Here is a 22,911-nt window from a genome sequence, read left to right as displayed (position 1 = left end):
GCAAGGAGATCCAGTCAGTCCATCCTAAAGGAGATCAGTCCTGGGTATTCATTGGAAGGACTGATGCTAAAGCAGAAACTCCATTACTTCGGCCACTTCATGCGAAGAGTTGACTCATTGGAAAAGACCCTGATGCTAGGAGGGATTGGGGGCAGGAGGAGAAGGGGATGACAGAGGATGAGATGGTTGGATGGCATCACTAACTCAATGAGCATGAGTTTGAGTAAACTCCGGGAGTTGGTGATGGACAGGGAGGCCTGGCGTGCTGCGATTCATGGGGTCGCAGAGTCGGACACGACTGAGCGACTGAACTGAACTGAACTGAATGGAGCTACAGAAAGGGCATCCATTCAAATCTATGAATAATGCAAAACAGGGAAGGGAGGAGTATGTTTGCTGACAGAGTCAAATGGATGCTTGGACAGGATGACTTTTTAGTCCCTTTCAGTACATGTTATCTCTAGACCAGGCTCAAACTTTTAGGCTATCAGAAAGTTTGCCAAAAGCAGTGGATTCATTTTGACAGAAGTTATTGTTTGCTCTGCCCTCTCTTTGCAATGCACTTAAAAATATATTGAATTAACATTCCTTGCAGGAATACATTTTTTTCAAAAAATAAATTGTTTTCATGTAAGAGTAGCAGAAACTCAGTCATTGACAATCAAATGTAATATGATGCCCAGTGAAATAGCCTACCATTTCACTTTCAACTTTTTAATTAAAAAGTTGATGAAAGATATAAGCTCCAAAGATTTAATATCCATGCTTTACAAAGGGAAGCATAATTTTGGTGACAGGATTGCTTATTCTTATTTTTAAACATATTAGTTATAACTGAGTGATAGTCTATTATACAATCAATTCTACTATAACAAGAGATATCCACAAGTTATTCTGAGCTTCAACTGAAATAGTATAGGTGAAAGTAATGTATGAAGTTTAAAATTCTGTGCAAATATAAACTGTTATTCAATAAATTCACATCAAGAAATAATTACTATTTATAAGTATTTTAAAAACAAGGAATTGGGGCATTCTCACTTTTAGAAGCTATGCCTGGTTCAAAGTAGGCTCATTGACTTTAATTTGGTTTATTGAGTGTCTATTGAATACTAGGAACTGTGGGGCGAAGTCTTGTGTCAAGGGATTTACAAAAAGTTGATGTTGGTGGATGATGATGATAAAGATATAGAGACATTTTGTAAGCGATATATTCATAAATAAGAGGATTCTTAAAACATGTGCAGCTCTCAGAGTGATTCCTTTAGTGTTATAGTTTTAATTGAAAAAATAAATCATTAATGTTTTACTATTCTTCATAAATTTGAATTGATCTTATAGAAGGCCATCAATATATTCTAAATTATCTAGTTCTTTTAAGTGTAGTTTCTCCCCATAATAATTAATAGTGAGAAAGCAGGAAACTTTAAATCTTTATTTTGATCATCCATTTTAATTAGCTCAAGTTATTTGTGATCCTACAAGTCTTATAAATCATATCTGAGTCATTAAAAGGATTCAAAATGAAAAGAGCAAGGGCAATTCTTTTAGAATCTACCAAGACAGAGTCGCTTTGAGAGATTAATTCATTTCTCAACCAGTCTTATTAAAATATATTTATTTTACCATAAAATTTCTAGGAAAGAATGTGTGAAGTGTTTGGTGTTCTTGTTAGATATTTCTAGTGTAAAACACTTCTCAAAGATACAGATTTCTGGATAATTTCTGTATAATTAGAAAACATTTACTAAGTTATCATTATGAGAAGGTCACAGCCGTATATATTATAATTTTCTTTTATTTCATAAGAATACAAATCTTAACTGCCCACAATCCCCTCTTTTAAAATGTTAAAATCTTCAAACCTACTTCAAATCCAACGTGCAGTATTCATTTTAATAGTTTTCTTAGATGGCAACTGAAGATGATAAGCAAAGGAATAATCTTTTTTTGTCTTCACACAAGTATACACCATAATCCAAATTCTTATAGTAATCACAGAAAGCAAGGAGCTTTTGACAATAGTATTACGGAAGGACTGATGCTGAAGCTGAAACTCCGATACTTTGGCCACCTGATGCGAAGAACTGACTCCTTGGAAAAGACCCTGATGCTGGGAAAGATTGAAGGTGGGAGAAGAAGGGGACAACAGAGGATGAGATGGTTGGATGGCATCACCAACTCAATAGACATGAGTTTGAGTAGGCTCCAGGAGTTGGTGATGGACAGGGAGGCCTGGTGTGCTGCAGTCCACGGGACGGCAAAGAGTCGGACACGACTGAGTAACTGAACTGAACTGAATATCCTTTATATTTGCCTCACAGGGAGATTGGCAAATGTACCTTGAGATGTAAAGTCAGAGCAGACTAGATTAGATGTTTCACGTTTTGCCACTTACACTTTGGTAACTTGCCCAGCCTCTCAGAAAATCATGTTTCTCATCTATGAAATGTTGCTGATAGTAACAACCTGCCCCCTTAACCTCATCAAGTTGTTTCACATATCAAAGAAGAAGATATATGTGGAAAAGCTTGCAAACTAAAGAGCATTGTTTTAGTGCAAAATACTATGGCAATAAATGTTGAATTTAAAGGACTCTCAAAAGTGCATTATTAACCACAAGAGAGTGCTGAGTGAGGAACTAGGTAATAAAAGTCACAAATATTTAGAGTCTATAACTTGGAGTTCATATCAGGAATTATGAAAATCATTCATATTTCTGAATTCCATTGAGAGACCTCTACTGTAAGTTCATATAAGCAGCTGATGATATGTTTTTAACCCCTTCCTTCCTTTTAAAGGGAATCTGCTATATGTTTGCCTTTTGATGGTAGAAAACTGAACCAACTTGCCTTGCAGTCTTCTGAACGCTATATAACAGCATCTACTGTTCTCTTTTTCTCTGAGATATTGAGGATGTGAATGTACATTTGTTTGACTGCAGTCTAATGAGACTTCCAAGAGATGATCTTTTAAATTGGTTTCTATCCTAGTTTTCATATATCCTTTTAGAAGAGAAGAAAGCTACTCAATCTAGCTTATCAAAACAGGAAGATACATCTTGTAAAGAGATTAACACTACAAGTGACCAAAATCAACTTAAAGATTCACAATATACAAATCATAGAGACTTTATTAAGAGTAGAAATTGTATCCAGTTATAAACCCAACCCTAATCTAAGTTTATATTCTTCTGGATGGCAGTATCAATGTACATTTTTTCTAAATGTCTTTTATAGTGCTGTAATTAAACTTCTCCAAAATAGTCCCTTAAGGTATTGTATCAGTAAAAAATATATATCAAATATAGATCTTAGACTAAAGAATGTTAATCTCTTTGTTAATATTCCAAGGTAGGAAATTTTGTATATATATGTGTGTGTCTGTGTGTGTGTATGCATATATATATATATATATATATATATATATATATATCTTGAATTCTACTTGTTCTTAATATTTTGTATATTTTTATCAACTTTTCTCAGTGATAAATGTCTGAAACACAAGTCAAATGAAGTGAGTAATGCAAAGAACAGTACAAAGTACATTTTTACTGCTGTCTCCTAATTTCTTTTAAGAAATATCCCAATACTTTTGGAAAAAGTATGTAATTATGCCAGTTTCCCTAATGATATATTGTGCAAGTCTCAATTTTTAAAATGTCCATAGAGTAAAAAAATAAAAGGGTTGGAATATGTATTTTAAAATTTCTTACATGATTGATAATACCTATATTCTCTTTCCATCCAAAGATAAAGTCCAGGTGATTTTTTTTTCACTAAAATATCTGTATCTTTGAAGAAAATAGCTAGCTTCAAAGCTATGGTTTATCTTTTGAGAACTAATCTATTTTCCATGCGAGTATGTTGCCTCTGCACATGTTAAAAAGTCATCCTGTGTTATCTGGGGTGACAAAAAGATGGGAATGACTTTTCGGAGAAGTAATCAGCAATACTTTGGGAACATTTAGGTCATAGTTTCCAATTAACTCTGAAGAGTTTGAGTAATTTAGTACCAGACCTCAGGAGAGGGGATAAAAACCTCTTTGATGCATATGTTGGTGAATGGCAAACCAGCAAATTTGCATTGAAAATGGATTTTTTTGTTTGGTTTGAAGCAGAGACCAGCTAGATCTTTCTACTGCAGTTGGAGTGAGAGAATATCTTTACGTGTGTGGGTTGCCTCTTGGTAGGTTTCTATGTGTTGCAGTGATGGTTCTTATGGTAAAATAACAAAGAGATGAATTTTTGCTCCAAAATGAAGGCCAAGATTCAGTGGCATAAACTTTCCGGCACTTTTCCTTTCTTTTACGACTGCATTGAATATATCAGAGAGGAGTGGACACTAATATCCATTTTCAGAGTTAGAAAACCATCTTTTTCAGGATTCAATACTTGAACTATAATCCTAATTCCACCACTTCCTTGGGTTCAACTTTGGGAAAGTCATTGTGGTTCTCCCAGAATCAGTCTTCCCAACAGCAAAATGAAACTAGCAATGACCTATGAGATATATCTAAAAAGTTTCTGATTGTTATTAATTAGTTTTTAGTTATTAATTAGTTATTAGTTTTTAGTTATTAGTTTCTGATTATTATTAATTAACAATTTCTAATTGTTATTAATTAATTAAAATTAATTCAGTTAGGCAGACTTTTGTTGAGCATCCATCACTGTATTTTGAGATAAAGCCCAGCGATGATCCCCACTTCCTTTGATAAGAAAAGGGAAAAAATGTGTTGAAAAAAATAGATTTATCACTCGTTAAGGAAATTGACATAGAAGTTCATGAATACGGTGTGATGCATATTATATTCAAGCTACTGCTAGGGAATCCAGATGAACTACAACCTGAATCATATTGTCAGTTCAGTTCAGTCACTCAGTCATGTCCGACTCTTTTGTCACCCCATGAACTGCAACATGCCAAGCTTCCCTATCCAACACCAACTCCCAGAGCTTGCTCAAACTCATGTCCCAAACTCATGTCATGAATCATATTGTAACTATAGGTAAATGTCTGAATATCAGTCTCCTCCACCAGACTTGAATGTGTTAAATGTCAAAGTCCATGTCCATGTCTCACTGACTTTAGTGTCACCAACACCACACATGAATCCTGGCACATAATACATGTAGACGAGGTGCATGCATCACCTAATGTATGAGCTGTTGGTAGGTATGTGGAAATAAGAATAAGGTTCAGGTTTAAAGATAACCTATATGGAAGTTGAAGTCAGTGGGAAAGAATGAAACATCCAACTGAAAGCATATGAAGAAACCAAACATACTGTAGGTAGAAAAAAAATGGGAGGTAACTTATGAAATGGTGAGAGAATAAATCTGAACATACTTTTTAAATTTTTGAAGAGTTCTGTAGATAACAGATTTTAAATTTATTTTCTGTGCTAGCTTAGAGCCTTCATCCCACACTCTGTGTCAATAGTTACATTAAAAGGACAGAATATTTTTCTCACCTTAGAGTTCAGTAACAGAGCAGAAAAGAGAAACATTCTCTCAATTGCCAGAACCCTTCTGGGTCATCTATCTAAGTAGATATTTTCCAAAGACACATAAAGCCATAGTCTGAGAATTGTTGCTAGAAATGGAACTAATAGGATACTGGTCCAAGCATTATTGAAGGATTTTGCTTAGATTCATGCTTTTCATTAGTGCACATTGCCAGTGGAATTGCTGGAGATTAAAAGGAATCCTTTCTACAGACTGCTGTATAGCCATAGGTAATAAAATTCTAACTACCCCATGAAAATACAATACAGACTTATTTTTTAAACAAAAGCAAATTAATTCATTGGCTAGCAAACCAGTAGAATCTGTTATGATTACAGAGAATTTTAACTTCAGGTTAACTCTGGTTCTATGAGTAGTGTTTGGCCTAAAGTCCAAGTGCTTGCTACTAAGGTACTCATTTTCTCTGATCTATATCTAACAAACAAAAAAGAAAAAAAAAAACCCTCATCATCCTGTAATACTTTCCCTAATAGGAAATGATAGTTATTAAGGTGCAAATAAACCAGGAAGGAAAGATTGAGAGTGTTTTATTTGGTTACTTCCTGATAATACCAGGGCACAGATGAGAATGTTACTTAGCAGAAGACCAAGTAGTGTGAATTTCCCCAGTTGGTCACACTTTCAGAAACATCTGGGAAAAATATCAGATTGAGCTTTTTTTCCCCAAAAAATATTCAATGTGTTTGTTTCTGTTTGGTTATATATAATGTGTATGTATATATATGTGTGTGTGTGTGTGTGTGTGTGTGTGTAATCATTTAATACAGTGCAATGATGAACTCTCATCCCTACATGTATCTAATCATGGAATATTGTCCATACATTAATTAAGCTTTTCAGCCTTACCTTGGAAAGTCATAGGCTTCCCTTTTTTCTTTTGCTTTTTATGTATTAAGTTGACCCATAACAAATTAGTGATTTTCAATTTAGATAAAAATCTGGAATCTTAGAGATTTATTCAGAGATATCATTGTATGGGTGTGTGTGTAAGTGTGTGTGTGTGTGTGTGTGTGTGTGTGTGTGTGTGTGAAGGATCAGGGTATACTCTGATTGCCTCATTGATAATCAGTTCTTAAAAAGAAAATGGAGATGATGAAGACATGCCTTCTGTGATTTTTTCCACTTTATGCAGACTTGTACAGGTGGGGGGTTGTACTAAGCTTTATAGCTCCAACACTTTGTCCTTTCAGTAGATTCTTGCTTCGAACTGGTGATAATGCCTTATCTACAGATCTCCTTAAAGGGCAACCAAAGGTATAGTAGCTCTTCAGGCTCAATTGCTGAGTATGAGATTCCTCCATCCTGTCTCCTTTTGTGACCACAATCTGTGCCAGTGTTTGTATATTTCTCCACATACATTTTTTAACAAGTATATATTTGTTTTATTTTTTTTACAAGTATATTTTTCAAAGTTTTATTTAGTATGACAATTCAGCAGGTCAAGTTCCCCAGAAGTCAAATTCTGAGAAAGTAATTAATGTGTAGGAATTTCTTTCTTTCTTTCTTTTTTTTTTTTTTTTGTAGAGTGCTCTCAGGATGAATACCTGTGAGAGAAGAAAGGGAAAGAAGCAGGATAGGGCAGAAGGAGAAGCTGGGCTTCAGTTCGTTTGTAACTTCAACATCAATCGATCCTCCTCCCCTCCCCTCCCTTCCCGAATTGTCCAAAGCTGGAGCAAGGGGGCTAGACTTTTATAAAAAGTCCACACATTAGCCAGTCATTGGAGGCAACCTGCCTGCATCCAGCAACTTTCCCAGGAGTTAAAGCAAAACACATTGCTGCCTAGTCACTCAGTCGTGTCTGACTCTTTGTGACCCCACGGACTGCAGCAGGCCAGGCCTCCCTGTCCCTCACCGTCTCCCGGCTGTTTTCCCAAGGTCATGTCCATTGAGTCAGTGATGCTATCCAACCATCTCATCCTCTGCCGCCCTCTTCTCCTTTTGCCTTCAGCCTTTCCATACTGCTCATGGGCTTCTCACAGCAAAATTACTGGAGTGGTCTGCCATTCCCTCCTCCCATGGGCCACATTTTGTCAGAACCGTCCACTGCGACCTGTCGGTCTCGGGTGACCCTGCATGGCATGGCTCATAGCTTCAGTGAGTTACGCAAGCAAAACATACTTCAGTCCTGAAAGATGGGTCCGAACATCCCAGCATAGCATCCACTACACCAGTAGCTCTCCATGTTTGATCTCTCCAGCGTCAGTGATGCTCAAACTTGAGCATATATCAGAATCGCCTGGAAGACTTATTAAAATACAGCTCGGTGGACTCCACACAGAATTTCTGATTTAGCAGGTCTAGGGTGGGGCTTGAGAATTGGCATTTCTCATAAGTTTTAGATGGCGCTGATACTCCTGGGCTATGGAACATACTTTGAGAACCACTGTACCACTGGCTATATTTACCTATGGAGAATGGTGTATGGTGCCCTTATGAACAGAAATAAAACCTTTTGAAGTCAGCATCCCGTTCCCCATGCCATCAAATTCTCAGCTATTTTTGTGCATTCTGTACCTGGACTTGCTGATAATTAAAATTTTTTATATAAAAAAGTACTTAACTGATGCAGTAAATTATATTTGTAAAGCATTATTACTATTTTATGATAATCTGGTCATTGTTACTTTTAAAGTTCAAGCCAAATTTTCTCTAGGGTCCATGATTTGGTAACTTGGATATTATCATTAAAAAATAATAATCTATGTTCAAGGTCTTTAGTTTTGTTCAATGTAATTTTTTATTGCTTTATGATTCTCATTGCTACATTTTTTATTTATCATAGAAGTCATTTAAAGGCATACGATTATGGAAAATTTTAAAGTATGGTATATATTCAGAACTATTTTGAATGTACAAATATGACATACAAGTACCTTTGACTCATCTAGTCTAGACTTAGCACAATTAAAATTTAAGAATTCGGTGTACATAGATGGATCTCAGGAAAAAGGATGCAGCCTTAAATCTCCCACACAAGCCAGAGATAACAGTCTCACCTCTGACTGAAGAAATTTTCTGCCATTGCTGCCACTGAATTTTGTCTAACATATTTCCAAATTGGAAAATATTCAACCCGATGTTGTCAATATTTCAGGCCACAAGGGTGTCGTTTAGGAAAATGGTACCGTACTGTCCTGAAAGAGTTACTGCTCTTCCCTAAGGGCCTAATTTACAAAGCAGCGAACTTGGTGGTAGGATTGGGCTGGAAATCTCATTGTCTCGGTAGAACACTTTCATCTGATTTATGTGCATCACATTTTCCAAATAACTCTTGGAAAGTTATTTACTAGTTACTTTCTCTGGAAGCCAAGGGTAAGTGGCGTTTCTCTTTAAGGTTAGAGAAGCTGGGATGCATCAAGCACAGCTCATCATGATGATGAAGCTGATAATAAAATGTGCAATATCTAATTCTCTGCCATGAGTGAGTTTTACACTGCCCCTTTTATTTTGTGTGACTTTGGAGTATGTTAGAAAATACATCAGTGTCTAACCCTGCATTTGTCTCCTGCAATGTGACAGCTTATTTCTATGCCAAATTTGGAGCTGGAGGTGGAGTAAATCTTAGTGATTTCTAGCACACAAGTCAACCTAAAATATTAGCTAGCACTGGCTGAAATTGCCCCATTTGTTGGTCAGAAATGGTCAAACGTTAGCAATTACACAGGCTTCAACCTGTACGTTGTATGTTTCACACCAGATTATAGCATTACATTTCTCAGTGTTGCTGCAACGGTTCTGAATTTTTAAATCATACAAAATAAATAAATAAATAATAAAAGATACTTTGCTCTTTCTCTCCGCATTGATAGTTTGCCTGAAAACTAAATAAGCAAGGAACTAGCAGTTCAGGCTAGCCCTTGAACTCCACGAGGTTTAACTGATTTGCCCAACCAGAGCACCAGGCTACCTTTCAGCTGTGTGGTATTCAGGTTTATTTAGGAGTTGATAAATAGCTTAGTGCAATGCTTCCTTTTTTCCAGTTGCTGCACCCTCATAAACCTATTCTCCCCTCCACCAGTTAATGCAGACAGAAGATTTTTATCCAGTATGAACACCGAAACTACACTGTGGAAGACTGTATACTCAGCAAAAACCTCACCCATGATGAATAAACAGCTCTTCCGGGGGCTTTGCTGCCGCTGGCTCGGCAGGAGTTGTTTATTGCCTGGTTTGCACATCCCATGATAAAGTTGCTGCTGAAATAAATTGCAGTTTTGCATAATTATTGACAATCACATCTTAACAAGCAGTGTGTATCATATTCAAGTGTTCAGTTTTTTTAATCCATTTTTAGCTTATGTTGAATCCCAGAAAGTGTTTGTGTAGTAATAGAAGGCAAATACCACATTTAAATAGAGTACTAATTTCCTTATTGCAGAAAAAATTTACCTGAGTCTTTTTAGATGGGGCTGTTACTGCCTTAGGCAATTTTCCTTCCCAAGTTGTTATTATGTAGATGTTTGCTGAGGGCATACGTGTGTGTATCCACAATACATGCATTATATATATTGTCAGAAAATATGAATAGCTCTTTTGTGGATTTTTGTGTCATGAGGAATTTGATTCATTCCTTCTATAAGATTAGAGAAATGAGAATGGAATGTAGGCATAGGAAATTCACATTTTTGAGCAACTATATGTGACTTATAATGTGTGAGGCACTCAGCTTCACACACATTGTTGTATTTTCAGTCTCATCCATACAACAATATGTAGCGCAGATGAGAAATCAGAGAGGTTAAGTGACCTGTATCACACTTGGCGGAAGACACTGGGATTTGAACCCAATGTGTCTGGATTTTAAGCACCACTTTCTCTGTTACCCATAAAATTTTTCTTTTGGAAAATATTCTTAGTTGTATGACCACCAGGTAATGCAAAAGGAAGCCAATACAATAGTAGAACTATTAGAACATGCTGATATTATGCAGATTACATTTTGCACAATGTTTGCTATGAGATATGTAATTTTTCTAGTTCTTAATCTTTTTGTTCCCTTTTGTTCTCCAGGCCCCTTCTCCTTCTTCCTCCAGTGTTCAACTTTCCATTGTAGGTTTGCATTTCTCCTGGCCTATTTAATCATGGTTTCCTGCCTCAGGTGACATTAAAGATAAGCATAGTAGATTTTAGGGTTTTACCTATAGAGATTAGTTTCAAATTTTGCTGCATATTAAAATAAGCTTTCAACATTGACCAGCCAAAAGTAAAATGTTTTTTAAAACAAAGATATTTTTTGGAAAAGGAACTTTCAAAAGTCTAAAAAATCCAAATACACACACACACACACACACACACACATGCTATTCTAGTGGTTGATGCTTTCAAGTGGAGTTTTAGCAGCAACTCACCAGTGTTGCAATGTTATGATTTAGTCCCTTTGATTTTGCTCTTTTTGTGGGATTCACTGGCTGCACCATTCTATTTGAGGATAATTGCATCTGGACATTTGTTCCTTTGCAGAGTGAATGAGCGAGAGACTGCTCTGGAAGAAACTCATAGATTACTGCAACAGTTCCCCCTGGACTTGGAGAAGTTTCTTGCCTGGCTTACAGAAGCTGAAACAACTGCCAATGTCTTGCAGGATGCCACCCATAAGGAAAGGCTTCTAGAAGACTCCAAGGGAGTCAGAGAGCTGATGAAACAATGGCAGGTAAGTCAAGCCTTTCTACTTTTACAACTTGTGAATTCAACCAAAGAATCTTCAGCATTTGTCCTTGTAGTTGATATGCTGTGGTTTTATGTGGCCTTATATATTTAGGCTTTGGGGCTAGAAGAAGAAAGAGAAGCAAAAAATCATTTCTTATTTCATTTAACACCCCAGTCTTCTAAATAGTGTGTGGTTTTGACCAGGAAAAATTTGCGCATGAAGCTGGAGCTTTGATAAGAAGAAACTTTGCTCAGAGAAAAGGAATTAGGGGTTGGTTTATTAAATTTGAAAAAGTTGCCATTTTTGAGTGTTTATTTAATATTTTACAGGAAAAGCATCTGTATGAATTGTCTGTTTTATTTAGCGTTGCTAACTGAATCAGTTTCCCTTCATTACTCTCCAATACATTTTGAAATGTTAATCTGGCCTTTTGTAGCTTTCCTCCTAACATAATCTGTGAAAATAAAAATGAGATGGCTAACTTTGTCATAGTTAATGATCACACAATTTTCAGACAATTGTTTTTCCTAGAAACAAAAATTATTGCTATAAAATTTCATATGCATAAACAGCAAAAACAGAAGTTTCAGGTTGTTTTATTTACTTGAAATCTTGGTGTGAATCATATTCTATAGTTCAGGAAGGCTCCTGATATTTAAATACTTTGGGGACACGATAGAATTTTCCTGACCTATATTGGAGTTTTGTTATGTAGAGTTAAGTTTTCCGACTTGAAATAAGAACTTTACTAGTACCACAAAGAAACTTTGGAGTGTTTGAATAATGTGATCCATTTTTAGGACTACCTTCAGTTTTTTAATATTTTAAAATTATGGCAAAAAAGTGATAGTGTATTTCAGGTTGAAAAATAATTCCAAAATCAAATCATAGTAAGGAAAGTTTCTTCTCCTCCCTCTCCTTTTTCTCCTTCTTTTCTTCTGTTTTGATACGAGATCTGATCTACTTTGTATATAGAGTAGATGACAGTGGCAATTTATAGCTTCTTGAATTCCTCATTCTTGCTTTATCATTCTCCTCAGCCCCCACTTGCTCCTTCACAATGTATGTTGAGTTACTTTGATCATTTGGAGGTAGTTTGCATAGATAAGGCCAGGTATTGTTCTAAACAGGTATCTCCTGTGGCTTGTGAATGTAAATGCAGTGTAAGGTTTGTTTTTTTGGTCCCTCTTAGGTAAATGGTTAGAAAATATGCTGCTAACATATTTGACTTATGATATTTCATTTAAAAAATCTATCTTGCCTTGTAAATGCCCATAAAGCCACCCTGGAGTTTTAAAATATGTGGATTCACATATTCCCATCAGCTATGGTAAATAATGAGTAAAACTTTACATGGATTTTTTTTTAGCAGATTCCTTTCAAAATTAAAGGTTGTTCCAGCGACTCAATTTTATAATAGGGATTTAATAAAATATTTCTTAAATTCATGGATAAGTCTTGTTGAAGATAAAACAAAAATACATCCATCTATCTCCTATACATTTTATATTTGTATCTACAGTACTAATACAACGAAAATTCATACTGAAACTTCTCATCATGAGAAACTGCAAGATTCTGAATCAATAAGAAAAAAATGGCAGTGTTTCCTATCTATGTTTATTATGAAAGTGTGGAAAATAAAGTGCATTTTGTGTTTAGATTTCTAATCTCTTTCAAAAACAGTTGGAAATGATGCTGTTTATTCTCTACTTATTCTCTACTACTCATTAAAAAATCTATTTATTCTTAAAAGCCATGTAAAACTCACTTAGAGTTCCTGAAAACCTTAGACATACCATTTTTCTCTTAACTGTAATAGGACTAAAAGTCCAATGTTATTTTAAAACAGAGACCGTTTTCTCATTCCCTCTCTATTAATATGGTGTCTTCTATAAATTCCACTTGCCTGAGGTTGAAACTACATTTTATGGATAGGAATGACATTTATAGCCAGCTCTGATTTTCAGTTAGATGGTTGAATAATGGTCTTTTGATGAAAGATTTGAAGATGTCATGGTAAAAACTCTAAACTACTGAAACTATTGATTATTGTTAACAGCACATTTCAGCTGATAGAATTGAAACAAAATACTGAGGTTTAAAAGCAACAGCTTGGAAATAAATAAAACTACATACCTTAGGAAATTACATGCAGTTTCAGTATTTCAGCTAAATGGAACTGTTTGCTTTTTTCCCCCTCTGAAGATTTTTTTTTAAATTTTGAGCAAAAGGGATGTTCTATAATACGTGTGAAGGAATCAAGTGTAATGGTATGCCTTTCACTTCATTTGCAGAAGCTGGTAGCATTATATTCTTTGTATGATTCATGCTATATAGCAAGAATAGTGCTTACATATTAAAAAAGAAATTCCAAATACCTAGCCAGAACATCAACTCTCCCAGCAGATCCCAATATATCTATCCAACCCAAAGCAGTGATGTTTTACTTTATACAAATGCTGCAGAATGGAGACAGGGGGTGAAAACCTTCATAAAATAGGTTTTTCTCTATGACTGTCAATCAGTTTTTCTATATATGGAGACTCCAGCTCTTGCTAGACTGCCTATCACTGCTTATCACCCACTTCATAGGATGCTTAATTCTTCCAGCAATAATTATAATTCCTGGGTTTGATAAGCATACATGTATTATGAAACATATGCTTCCTGAATAGAATTAACCTGATTAATTCCACTCTGGAAGCCATTAAAGTGTCTTCCTTATATGAGAAAAGAAATGTATTTTACTTTGCTTATTAAAAGCAAGGTCATATTTGTCCCTGTACTTTAGGATGAGGAGATCTTTTCTTATACAGTATTGGTATTTCTGACAGTATAACTGGCATCTTAAAGCCACTGTATTTTTACAGCATGCCATATACAGGCCTGTGAAGCGACAGTTTGAAAAGTTTTAAATTGCAACTTTATTCTTAAAATGAAGAATTATATTCATAATTGTATCAGATTCTTCCTGTGTCCAAAGCATTTCCTACTTTGGGCCTCAGAGAATTGGTAAAGATGGCCACAATTCTCAGTGCTAACGTAAAACTATCGGTAAGCAACTGAAAATGGATAGACTCTACATCTTTGCTAATATTTCACAAGAATTTCACCCATCTTAACTGACTCTCTAAGCACCCCTAAGAGATCATTGTAATAGCAGCTTGTAAAGAAGGTATGTGGGGATGGGTGTGCAGTGGGGAGAGATGGTCAGAAAGGTAAGATAATTAGGGTCTTTTCTCAGCAAGAGAGACTATGGAGCAATTAATATTTGAGGTTCCCTCATCTGTGATCTGGGTCCCGCCTCAAGCCATATCTCTCAGCTGACTCCCTCCTCTGATTTCATTTGTTTCACCTGTATCTCCTCCCAACCTCCCATAGCCATTATAGAAAACCTCTCCTACTAAACAAAATACTTCCAGAGAGAAAGGTTGATGAATTTTGAATTGTACATCAGAGTATAGCTGGAAATTGATTAAACTATCTTAAATTTCTAATACATTGTTGAAATTGAGGGAAAGGAGCTTCTTCAATGTTGCTCACAATATATCTTGGCCCACTGATTAATTCCAAAGGAATAAGAAAGAATGCAACCTCAATAGCAAAATTAGTATCCTGAATAAATTAAACTGTCACATTTGTTGGTGCATTTGAAAAGAGAGGTAATCTGAGTATCCCTAATTCTAAGAAAAGAAAATCCTTTGTGTATGCCTTTCTGTTGCTGTAATTTGAATTGAGTTTTATATGTACTTTTTAATCTTTCTACTTTGGTGTCCAAAGATTATGAAAGATTATTTTGATGTTTTTATTTTGCCTAGTGATATCTGTCTGCCATTTTTGACAATATGCAAAACATATAAATGTATACATATATACATATGTATTAAATCTCCATAAAAATGTTGATTAATTCATCAAATCTTTAGTAAACACCATTAGATGTCTAGCATGGGGGTTAGGACTAGCATTACAAGTATAATTAGAGAGATTTTTTCAAGCGTAGCTCAAAGAACTAGGTTATGTAATCAATTTAATGAGTATCAATTCACATTTTTTAACAGAAAGGAATAAAATTAGTAGAATAGAAAAATGACAAGAGTCTATCCCTCTTAAATAAGAGTCAGTATTATTTTGTGAAGCTTTGGTTTCAACTATTTGAATATACATGCATATGTATTTGTGTACATACTGGATTAGTGTGTAACACATATTCAGAAGCCTCTGTATTGGAGTATGATTTCTGCCTTTGGGATGCTTACACTCCAGAGGTAAGGATAGTTACACTAAGACAAAATTCTGGTAGTGTGATGAGTGTTAAAGGGCTGCTACTGCTAATGCTAAGTCACTTCAGTCGTGTCCGACCCTGTGTGACCCCATCCCTGGGATTCTCCAGGCAAGAACACTGGAGTGGGTTGCCATTTCCTTCTCCATAAAATAAAGGGCTAGACAGGGTCTAATAAAAACAGAAGATGGTTAAGTTAAGCTTGCCAGAGTCTCCAGGAAACTCACCTGGAACACTGCTCTTCAGTCTTGGAAGAGATTTTTTAAATGCTAATTTCTGGGTTCTACCCCTAGAAAATCAAACTGCATTGATCACAGCATGTCCTGTCCATGCTCCTGTCCAGCCAAGTTTGAGAACTTGTTTAGAGAAAGTGAGAAGAATGTGTCAAAGTGAGCTAGACGCACAAAGTTAAAAAGGGATTTCTGGCAAAGGAAACAGCATATTGAAAGTCCTGGACAGTTGGGTAGTTTGAGAATCAAAAGGTACTTCTTTATGGCTGGGGTGGCTGGGGTGTGATTATTATAAGAAATGTGATTGGGAAGATCAGCTGAGGCTAAATTATGTAGAAAGGCAGCATGATAGAGTAGATAGGAGTATGAGCCTTGTAGGTAGAAAGATCACTTATTTCACCACTTGTTGTCTAACCTCTAAGTCTCAATTATATCCTTCTGTACAAAGAAAATAATGCTTCACAGAATTCTGTGAGAAATAAATGATAGGATACATGTAAAATGCCCACTAGAGGGGCAGAGCTTTGCACTCAAATTGCTCAGTATGTGTTAGCTGTCCTTTCCCTCCTTTCCACCTATGTTTGAGTTTGGACTATTTTTAGTCTATGAGAAGTCACAGCATATTTTTAAGCAAGGAAATGAAATAATCTAACTTATGCTTATGTTTTTGAAAGATTGCTCTGGTAGTTATAAGGAGAATGAGTTGGAAGGATATGAGACCTGTCCAGGAATAAAAGTTAGAAAGTTATTTCTGTATTATTCCAACCAATAAATGACCATTAAGATGTTGAGGCTAAACAAAGGAAACATATATGTGAGCTGTTTGGAGCTAAAAACTAACACTGTGATGCACTGGGTTGGCCAAACATTCAGGTTATTCTGTAACATCTTATGGAAACACCCAAATGAACTTTTTGGACAACCCAATAGATTATGGGAGGAAGAGGTGAGGGAAAAATGTGAGGTACCGTATGACCAGATGCCTACACAGAGTTGCAGAATTAAAGAGGAGAAATTGTTATAGGAAGAGAAAGCAGCTGGTTTTTCTTTCTCAAGATTACTCCAGCTATTCGGGGTCTTTTATGTCTCCATACAAATTTTAAGATGTTTTTGTCCTAGTTCTGTGAAAAATGCCATTGGTTATTTGATAGAGATTACATTGAATCTGTAATTTTCTTTGGGTAGTATAGTCATTTTCAGAATACTGATTCTTCTAATCCAAGAACATGATGTATCTTTCCATCTGTTTGTGTCATCTTCAATTTCTTTCATCAGCATCTTACAGTTTTTGGAGCATAGGTATTTTGTCTCTTTAGGTAGGTTTATTCCTGGTTATTTTACTCTTTTTGATGTGATGATAAATGGAATTGTTCCTTAATTTCTCTTTTTGATCTTTCATTGTTAGTGTGTAGAAATGCAACAGATTTCTGTATATTACTTTTGTACCTGCAACTTTATCAAATTCATTGATGAGCTCTAGCAGTTTTCTAGTAACATCTTTAGGATTTTCTATGTATAGTATCATGTCATCTGCAAATGGTAACAGTTTTAGTTCTTCTTTTCCACTTTCTATTCCTTTTATTTTTCTTCTCTGATTGCCATAACCAGGACTTCCAAAACTATGTTGAATAAAATTGGCAAGAGTGTACATCCTTGTCTTGTTCCTGATCTTGAAGGAAATGTCTTCCACTTTTCACCATTGAGTATGATGTTAGTGGTGGGTTTGTTGTGTATGGCCTTTATTATGTTGAGACACGTCCCCTCTGTGCCCACATTCTGGAGAGTTTTTTCATAAATGGGTTTTGAAATTTGTCAAAAGCTTTTTTTGCATCCATGGAGATAATCATATGGTTTTTGTTCTTCAATTATACAATGGAATATTACTCAGCCATTGAAAAGAACAAAACAATGCCATTTGCAGTACCATGGATGGACCTAGGGATTGTCACACTGAGTGAAATAAGTCAGATGGAGAAAGATAAATATTGTTTGATATCACTTGTATGCAGAATCTAAAAAGAAATGATATGAATGAACGTATTTATAAAACAGAAACAGACTCACAGACTTAGAGAACAAACTTACAGTTACCAGGGGAGAAGGATGGAGGGAAAGGATAGGGAGTTTGGAATGGATATGTACACACTGATATATTTAAAATGGATAACCAAAAGGACCTATTGTATAGCACAGGGAGCTTTGTTCAATATTATGTAACAACCTAAATGGAAAAAGAACAGATACATGTACAACTGAATCACTTTGCTATACACCTGAAACTTTCACAATATTGTCAGTCAACTAAACTCCAATATAAATAAAAAGCAAAAAATAAAATAATTAAATGGGTAACAAAAAAAGAATGCAGCTGGTTTTGAGGTGCCTGTGAATAATAAAGGTGAAAACAACACCTCCGTTGAGGCACTTTTGAATGTGGATCTAACATTTGGAGAAAGATATAGGTCAAAGATATCAAATTGAAGGACATCAACATGGACTCCATAAAAATACATAATATTACACAGAAATCAATGTCATTGTTACTTGAATTTCTCCATTCAGAAATATATCTAGAAGTCACTAAAATATTACTTACTGTAGCACAGAATTGGTCTTAAATGATGCCATCTTGTGCTATTTAAAAAGACAGCTCTGAAGACTCTTGTAAATGTTTTAACCATGAAAAAAGGCAAAGAACTAGCAAAGCTTTGGTGTAAAATTCTTACTGTGGAGAAAGCAAAAGTATTTGGGTATGTATCCAAGATCTTGAAAAACTCTTTCCAGTTAGGGCAATTAATTTCTTCTCTTACATAAAAATGGAACATTCTGCTTTACTTCTTGTTCTACAGTAAGAAGTTTACACACATTCACAATACTATGTATGGTAGTACTCAGGAATAGATTCAAGAGCCACATGCTTTTTATTTTATTATAGTCAATAATTTATTATGTTCCATGGGGTTTTCGAGGCAAGAATGTTGCAGTGGTTTGCCATTCCCTTCTCTAGTGGACCATGTTTGCCTGGCGTGCTGCAGTCCACGGCATTGCAAAGAGTCGCACAGGACTTAGTGACTGAACAACAGTGATTATGTTCCAAGTTTGGACCCTGAAATCCCTGTAGATCAGAGTAAATCCAAAAAAGAAACAGTGAAAATAATTAAAAGTTTAGAAATAAAGTCAATGAGGACAAATTTTCAAGATTGGTGTTTTAGCGCCTACAGTATAGAAAATAATCCATTTATTGTTAACCAGTGATGGAAAACAATCACCTCAATATAATGCAATGAGTTTAACCACTAGATTATAAGAGTTATGACATTCTGAATCATCTTACCATGGTCTCTTTCATATGTGAATATGTTAATTCTGTGTACTGAAACTTCAGGGCCTACTTTTTTGATATTACCATTAAAGTTTGCTATTATTAACATCTGGAATGATACAGGGAAGCACTAATTTGAATAACTTTGTAATTCAGTTATTGGATTCTGTAATATTATACATACTAACTAAAAAAAAGACCCACATAGGTAAGAAGACAGTATGCCTACTGAAAACTGATTTTTGATAGACCCTAATAACCATGTTTTTTATTCCCCACAGAACTTTTATGAGGATCTTATAAAGTAAAAATATTAAAGCACTTTGAAAAAGCTTCTTCAAGTGAAAGATTCTTATTAATGTTATGAATTACCATTAGAGAAAAGCCAAACTAAAGATGTAGACTTAATATCATACTCTTTAAAATCAATAGACTAAAGTTATATTAATAAGGATAATAATAACTAAATTGTTCCATGTTTATAATTGGCAAATCATTTTTACTTTCATTCTCAAATTTGATTCGCACTGAAAAGGTCTGGTATTGGTACTATTATTTCTGTATTCAGATAAGGAGGGTAAAATTATGACAGTTCAGTAATTTAGCTATTATTACTTCTTTGAAAATCAACTGTCCTGCCGTTCATCACACCACCATCTTTTCAGTCAGAGAAATTTCAAACCAAATAGTCATTTCTATCTACATTGCCTTCTCACTTGCTATACTTTCTAGTTCATTTTCAAGTTCTATCGTTTTCCATCTCCAATCTTTTACACCTGTTCATTTCTCTCCAGTCCACTTACCCACCACTCTGATTTATACTCATTACCTTTTACATTCCCTCACTCTTTCCTGCATTGCTCCAATCCAAACTGCAGATTGCCATTTTCAATTAAGCTTTGTAAAACACAGTTTTTATTGTAACTACCTGATAAATTCCATGAGAGCAGGTATTTTATCCACTTTATTATCTTATATCTTCCTATTGCTTGAGACAGTTCCCAGCACATAATGTATGTGTGTGTGTGTGGGCGCACACGTGTGCACGCACATGCTAAGTCATGTCCAACTTTTTGTGACCCCATGAACTGTAGCCTGCCAAGCTCTTCTGGCCATGGGATTTCCCAGGCAAGAATACTGGAGTGGATTGCCATTTCCTCCTCCAGGGAATCTTCCTAACCCAGGGATCAAACCCACGTGTCTTGTCCTCTCCTTTATTGGCAGACTGATTTTTTATGACTACCGCCACCTGGGAAGCCTTCAGCACATAACAGGTGCCAATAAATGTTCATCAAGTGAATGAAAGAATGTATGACTCCCCTGTTCAAACAATTTTTATGACTTCTCAAAGACCTCAGAATATTCTACAAACTCCTTCACCTGACCCACTAGGATTGGCCCTCAAACTCAATTTCCTATCTTGTTTCTTCCTTTCCACGCACCCTTTGTTGTTGTCATTGTTTAGTCACTGAGTCATGTCCAACTCTCTGCAACCCCATGGACTATAGCCCGCCAGGCTCCTCTGTCCACGGGATTTCCCAGGCAAGAATACTGGAGTGAGTTGCCATTTCCTTCTCCAGGGGATCTTCCCAACCCAGGGATTGAACCCGAGTCCCATGTCTCTTGCACTGGCAGATGGATCCTTTACCACTGAGCAGCCTGGGAAGACCCTATGCACCCTTAACTCCTACTGCATTGCACAACTAGCCTGTATACTTTTGTGTCTTTGATGACTTCTTTCTTTTCTCAGGAATCCTTTTCCTCATCTCAGCTTACCCAGATGCAACCTGATTTTCAAAGAAAGTCATATTCACATTCTTCCCTTTTCCCTGAGTCCTAGAGCTAGAAGACATCTTGTCTCCGTCTCAATTCCCAGAGGCATTTCTTTGCACTTTAAGTAACACTTAATGCTTTCTATGTTGTTTTAGAGGGGTTGGAGAAGATACCATTTAATACTGTGGGCTTTGAAGCTTGACTTCCTGGGTTTGACTCATGATTCTGATACTTACTGACCATGGACACATTTCTTAATTGCCATCAGTTTAAGCAGCTATAAATCAAGGGAAGTTATAACATTTATGTCATTAGGCTATTGTGAGGGTAATCTGAATTGATATATCTGAAGTGCTTAAAATGATATTTGATACATAATAAGCAACCAGCAAACACAGCTAGTATTATGTTATTATTATTATCAGATATATTAATATAAAATATACATTTTTATAAGTAAGTTTTTGTAATGTGTCTTTCACTCTAGAGTGTTCAAGGGCTCAATCCTCATATGGGTTGAGAAACTCCTTAATAAGGTATGAATGAATTAATGAAACCATGCCAGAAATGTTGGCTACCATGAGCGTTGAAACTCTGATTTTTTAAAAGCTTCATCTTTTCTAACCAAGAAAAAATTAATAATCTTTAGTAGATTTTAGTTCTTAAATGTCAATATTGACTCATGTTTGAAAAGCTCTTCAAAGTCTTCAGGTACAAACAAACCTTAATATTCCCATTCTTGAGAATAAACACTCTACACTGAAAATGGAAAAGAGACCTCTTGCCTTTTATAATGACCTCCTTGGGGAAATCAATTGACTTGAGATCCTTCTCTTTCAGTCAGACACCAGACATTGAAATTCCCTGAAATACACTTCAGTAACAGTAGTTTATTTTTCTCAAATGGTCTGACCAACATTTGGAAGTCATATCAATGGCTTATAGATATGTTAATAAAATTAATAAAATTATTTTAATTCATTCTTTGAGGGAGTAGTGGTGAAGATAGCCAGAAGTATGAGACTATTCACTCACTGTCTTTTAACTCCAGCAGAACTTGGACAAGATCTATATAATTTCAGGCTTTCTTCTCCAAACAAGAATAGAGAAGGTCAGAAAAAATTTGACCACCACAGAAAGTCAAAATATTTCATGTCACTTTCTCCTCCTCCATTCAAAAATTTCTTGATGGTTCAGGGTCTTTGAAAGCAGAGTCTCTAGGCAAAATAAATAAATAAAGATATTCCTTTACATGATGGGTAGCAGTCCCCTCTTCTTGTTGGAAAATTTTGAAATTGTGGATTGGAGGGATCAAATAAAAGATGCTCCAGTCTTTTATTTACAAAATATTTTTTAAATGAACATGAGAGTCTCTCTAGTGCCTTTCATAATTCTGATAAGAAAAATTTTTAGATATTAATCAAAAATTAATAGTATTCAAAATAGTTTAGATTATCAGCATGTGATTTTCATTCCACATGAGGTCCATTTGCAGCTTACATGGTTTTCTAAATTACATTAAAATAAAATGTCAAAAAGTTTCACTTTTTTTTTCATTTTTCACAACATCAATCTTTGAAGAAAGGTTATTGAACAAAGGTCTATGCATAAATCAGCCATTCCCTGTAGAGGTAAAGAAGCCATTACACCTGGTTGTGAAAGAGAGTTTCATGAATGTGGGAGAAATAAATCAATCCCCACTGGAGATCATATCAGTCTAGATAGAAGAATGTCTATAACCTAATAGGGAGAAAGCAACAAATTACTTTTGTTTGTTCTTTTATCCGTTGCTGTCCTTGAGAGGTCTATTAACAGTTAACCATTCAATATTATTAGTAATATAAATGTGATCTTGAAATTTCTGAAGATTTCCATTTTTTGCTCTAATTTGTATTCATCTCCAACACCTTTTGCAATATATTATTCCTTAAGAGTTATAGAAAAAGTTATTCTCATCAGAAAGCAGCATTTCATTTGCTCTCAGGAACCAACCACATTTCACCTCTATTCTTTGTTCCCAATTCAACAATTCAACATTGGCTTTGATTCAAGGAGGCAGCCCCAAATAGAATGAGACTTGGATGTTTATGAACTGCTTGACCAGGTATTCTGCCCAATAA

General features: G+C 35.4%; 1 protein-coding gene across 2 annotated transcripts in view; it reads left to right on the top strand.

The window, feature by feature from the left end:
* Nucleotides 1-22,911, top strand: part of DMD (dystrophin) — a 2,163,935-nt gene that overhangs the window by 1,625,898 nt on the left and 515,126 nt on the right. For both annotated transcript variants that reach the window (XM_065915496.1, XM_065915495.1), the window contains one exon: nt 10,995-11,184. In XM_065915496.1, coding sequence (XP_065771568.1) covers nt 10,995-11,184 — 190 coding nt within the window. The remainder of the gene's footprint in view (nt 1-10,994; nt 11,185-22,911) is intronic.

The sequence above is a fragment of the Muntiacus reevesi genome, chromosome X, assembly GCF_963930625.1.
Source record: "Muntiacus reevesi chromosome X, mMunRee1.1, whole genome shotgun sequence".
Lineage (NCBI taxonomy): Eukaryota > Metazoa > Chordata > Mammalia > Artiodactyla > Cervidae > Muntiacus > Muntiacus reevesi.
Note: the sequence above shows the minus strand (reverse complement) of the source record. Positions and strands in the feature narration are given on the sequence as shown.